We start from the raw sequence: 4478 nt of genomic DNA, 5'->3' as shown, positions 1-4478 counted from the left end.
CAAGGGGGACAGCAACATCCACCAGCGGGGGGCAACGATTTCCTCACCTTGAACATGGCGGCGCCGAGCAGGCGGTAAGCGCAGCGGACGCGTCGCAGCGCACTGACGTACCGAAAACCAGCCCGCCGGGTTGGTTGGCTCAGACCCCACCCACCGGGCGCCGCGGTAACCCGGCAACGCGGAGGGAGGCGGGGCTTTGCCCTCCCTGTGGCCCCGCCCATCGCCTTCCTGCTGCCACCGGTGTCGCCGCCGGCGCCGTCGCGATGGCGGCAACAGCAGCGGTGGCGACAGCGGCGGCAGCCAGGGTTGAAGAGAGCGAAGAGTTTTGTTTTAGCTTTCGGCTAGCACTTGTATGTGACGATCGAAGTCCTACTTCCCCACTACATGTGTATTTTATATTAAACTGTTATTAATACTGTTTTTTCTTATTATTTTATTAAATCTGTTTCTATTTCAACCCGCGGGTCTCCTTTCGTTTTCCCGATTCTCCTCCTAGGGTGCAGAAGAGTCATCAGGTGATAGGACAACTGTCTAAACGATGGCAAGTACGGAGATCAAGATAGATCCATGCCTTTCTAACCTCAAAATATTACATTAAAAACAATAAAACTAGACCTTTTTTTTCCGTATCTTAACACTCCTTGGTTTCTGCAGCCCAGGATGTGGCATCTCCAGCTCACGCGAGCGAGTCGGACAGGACCAAGTTTTTGCTCACATCTCCTGTGAGGGAAGGTCTCATATACCCTGTATGCTCTCTGACTTGTTACTGAGTGGTAGAAAAATATCAGCAATAATGAGTACTGAATTCTTGTCAGATAAGATAAACCAAGGCAATATTGTGCTCTGATTTAAATCACGGGCAATCTGGTCCCGTCAGTTAATTAACTGCTTCTCAGACTTGTGGGGCAGGAGTTTCCGCCTTTCCTTGTATTCCAGATCTTTTGCAACACTCACGGCCAAGGCGGCAAATACATTAACAGAAATAGAATACTGAGTCCATCAAATGAGGTGACTTACTGAATTCATGTTCACGTTGTGAGAAACAAGCCCACGTATATTTAAAATGTTTTACTGGGGACAAAGCCAGTGGAGCAAAGAATACAGCGCTGGGCACAATGGCACGCTTTGCCTTAGCAGGGGTTTCTTTTTATAGAGCAACAAGGAGATTTCATTGGTTGAGCGGAATGGCGGGACATGACGCAGAAGGACACACTTGGTCTCAGCGGTCCTCTGAGGGGGTTGGTGGAGGCGAAGTCCAAGTTCCTCGTCATCAGGAGTTCTTCACTTAATCCTTATCTGCTGGCTTCCATTCCTCCCCCCTAGTCCATGGGGTTGTTTCATCAGCTCTCCTGCAGCTCCTCCGGGCTCGGCATCCGGCCGTTACCTGATGCCTAACCACAGACCCTCCATTTTGCTTGCCCAACTCCCCACAATGCTCAACCATATGCCCAACTTGTGACAAAAAGGCTTGCTTAACTGTTATAATTTTAGCAACACTAATTTAGCAACTACTTTAGCCTAACTCAATAAAAGTAATTAATTCTTTTTAGCGAAAGCAAAATTCTACTATTACTTCTCACAGCGTGTCATCATTATTTGATCAGTTACAAGGATCTTAGTGCTTGTTGTTTTTAACATTTTGTAAGATCACAGAATCACAGAACGTTAGGAATTGGAAGGGACCTCAAAAGATCATCCAGTCCAATCCCCCTGCCGGAGCAGGAACACCTAGATGAGGTTGCACAGGAAGGTGTCCAGGCGGGTTTTGAATGTCTCCAGAGGAGGAGATATTTATCTTCATACTTAATCTTGGTCACATAACAACAGATTACAAATGCAAACAAGCGCCTTGCTTTTACTGAATACTGTTATTTTTTTAGGTAGCAATTAAAAATTACCTTGAAGCTTAAGATGCAAAGATACTTGAAAGCATTCACCTGTATTCTTTGCTCAGATTAATGGACATATGGAAAATGCAGGTTCCATACGCTGTGCCATACACTTGCCATCACAGCTCTGTTGGGGGTCCACTCCATCCAGACCTGGGGTGAAGGGGTGATTCAGGCTGCCCAAATTTTGAAACCTCGTAGAAGCCTCTGCTAACTGGGGTATGGACTGGCTGTAGGCTTGCACCAGAGGGTTCAGAGCATGTGAACTCTGCTTTGAAGTGCACTCTATCACCTCCTCCTTCCTCCTGGCATGGGGAAGAAAAGCCTACTCCTAATCTAGGCACATAAGTAAGAACACCAAGAAAATAAGGTAGATCCTCTATGAGTTTTCTCATGTCACTGTCATCCACCTCCCCCCTGCTCAAATTGTAGTAATTTCAAATAGCTAATACTGTTTTTAGAATATGAAGAATAGCATCCTATTAGTCCTGGAAAATTTTATCAAAAAGATTTATTATATAAAAGGTAAAGTATTCGAAGAATATGGTACCAAATAATTAATCAGGAAGGGTATTGTGGAAAGACAGATGAGGTACACATCCTCTTATAATCTTAAATTTTCTTTGTGATTACTATTTCTATTGTTTCCTCTTAAAGAAAATTCCTACATTTCTTTATTGCAGTCTCTTTATAGACCTGACAGAATCACCTGTAGTAAGAACAAATATTTTCCAGACTTATGGGGATGTTTAACCATCGCACTGTAGAACTGGGTAATGCTTCTCAAGGAGCTGCCTGTAAATTAGCAGACAGTCCTCCTTGTTTACTGGCACACTGGATTATTGTCAGGAGCACTTAGACGTGAAATAAGATGACTTCAGGTTTGTGCCTTTTATTTTTAAAGCTTTATTTTATTTTTTTGCCTGTATTTCACAGGCAACAGCTGATGCTTACAAGTTAATGGGATATCAGAAATACCATGAACAAATGGTACAAGAGGAGCTTCAGTACCCAAGCCACAGGGTAACAGATGATAATGATATTTTATTATGGATTTGGTTATGAAGATTCCCACTTTAGCAGGGAAAAGATATAATCTAAGATGTAAGTGACCAACAGGTGGAGAACGCTAATGGCCTCTCTCACCTTTGCATTATGGTTTGCACAGTCAGTTATATCTATGGAAAATAAACAGTGTGTGGTGAATATGCCCTGCTCCGGCAGGGGGATTGGACTAGATGATCTTTTGAGGTCCCTTCCAATCCCTAACGTTCTGTGATTCTGTGATTCTGTGTAATATCTGTGAAAAACCAATTTTGCAGTATTTTATGGCAACTTTGTGAGAGCATGGAGGGTGACCTGGTAGTTTGCAAAGCAGTCACATTTCTTGATGTGTTTTACTCATCCTCAGGGAGCCAGAGAAAGAAAATTTTCAAAGCTCAAAATGACACGAGAGCCCATAAGAGGAGCGATGGTGTTGAGGTGAATAACGGTGCCTGCTCTGGTTGGTTCGCAACCAAAGCGGAGTCCCAGGCTGTAGGTGGGACCAGCTGTTTCCCAGCTTTACAGAGGACAGACAAAAGAATATATCAAGTACATTCTCTTTTTAAGTTTGGTACAGTAAATTATTATTATTCAATTGTTTTTTGACATAAAATGGTGTATATTTTACAAAGACGTATTTTTGTGATCTATTTATATTCAGGGACTACACAGCGATTATTGATACAATTATGTAACCCATATAAATATGTGAAGAACAGCTGTTTTATAAAATTTTTTAAACCAAACCATTTTATCAGCTCCAGGATTTTCAGTACATTTTTTTTTCTTTAATGTGGAAGTTCATGTTTGAAGTGATTGAAATGACTGATCAAAAAGAATGGAAAAATCTTAATAGAGAAGACCAATATGAATGTAGTTGCTCTCACGTAGGTGTATTGCTCTCCTACAGTCTACCACTAATCTGGATGAAAGCCCTGTGTACTTTGGTGGCAGGAATAACTGCTGGAGAAGGTCTCTGCAAGATCTCCCTGGGACAACAGTAATATATGCCACAACAGATTACCCACAGCCCAAAACCTTGTCAGACAGACTTAAAAAGGAGCTGAAGCTTCCACTGCTGAGGCCGCAGAATAAAGAGCTTTGGCATGATCAGCTCATGGCTACTTCTAATGTAGGAACCTATACCAAGTTGCAGTTCTATTTTGCATGCCAGCATTTTTCCCTTTCCTTGGTAACTGGCTTTTCTAAATACTTGTGAAAGAAATAATTCCTTCAGAAAGCTGCTGCTTAGAGCAGCTTGGAAATGTTGCCACAGTTCATAAACTATGTCAGTCCAAGCAGAAATACAATTTAAGAAATGTGATCTCTAATCCTTTGCCTTAGCCATTACAGTCTGAGCTTTGATAGTGTTGATTAGATTGCTTATTTACAGTTTATTTTTTGGTCAGGAAAATAAGAACGGTCCTTTACTAGCAATATGACAATTATTTGCCACACATTTATAGGAACAGTACAACAAAAAAAGGATTTGTTGCACATTCCTGCTAATATGTGAGTTTGTAACATCTGCCCATTAAATATAAG

At 42.2% G+C, this 4478-nt stretch overlaps 2 protein-coding genes across 2 annotated transcripts in view; one reads left to right on the top strand and one right to left on the bottom strand.

Annotated features, from left to right (window-relative positions):
- Positions 1 to 69, bottom strand: part of APOO (apolipoprotein O) — a 31564-nt gene extending 31495 nt beyond the window's left edge. Inside the window, exon 1 of the mRNA XM_010187241.1 lies at positions 48 to 69. Within this exon, the coding sequence (XP_010185543.1) occupies positions 48 to 56 (9 nt within the window). The 5' untranslated portion in view covers positions 57 to 69. The remainder of the gene's footprint in view (positions 1 to 47) is intronic.
- A 194-nt stretch (positions 70 to 263) lies between these two features.
- Positions 264 to 4065, top strand: LOC104542806 (chromosome unknown open reading frame, human CXorf58; the record flags this gene model as incomplete). Its single annotated transcript, XM_010187243.1, has 4 exons — positions 264 to 350; positions 910 to 1008; positions 2826 to 2947; positions 3825 to 4065. Coding segments are annotated over exons 1-4 (549 nt in total), but the record flags the coding sequence as incomplete, so codon positions are not given.
- Between the last annotated feature and the right edge of the window lie 413 nt (positions 4066 to 4478).

Source organism: Mesitornis unicolor, unplaced genomic scaffold (genome assembly GCF_000695765.1).
Source record: "Mesitornis unicolor isolate BGI_N332 unplaced genomic scaffold, ASM69576v1 scaffold4506, whole genome shotgun sequence".
NCBI lineage: Eukaryota > Metazoa > Chordata > Aves > Mesitornithiformes > Mesitornithidae > Mesitornis > Mesitornis unicolor.
This window is presented reverse-complemented; position numbering and strand designations above follow the sequence as displayed.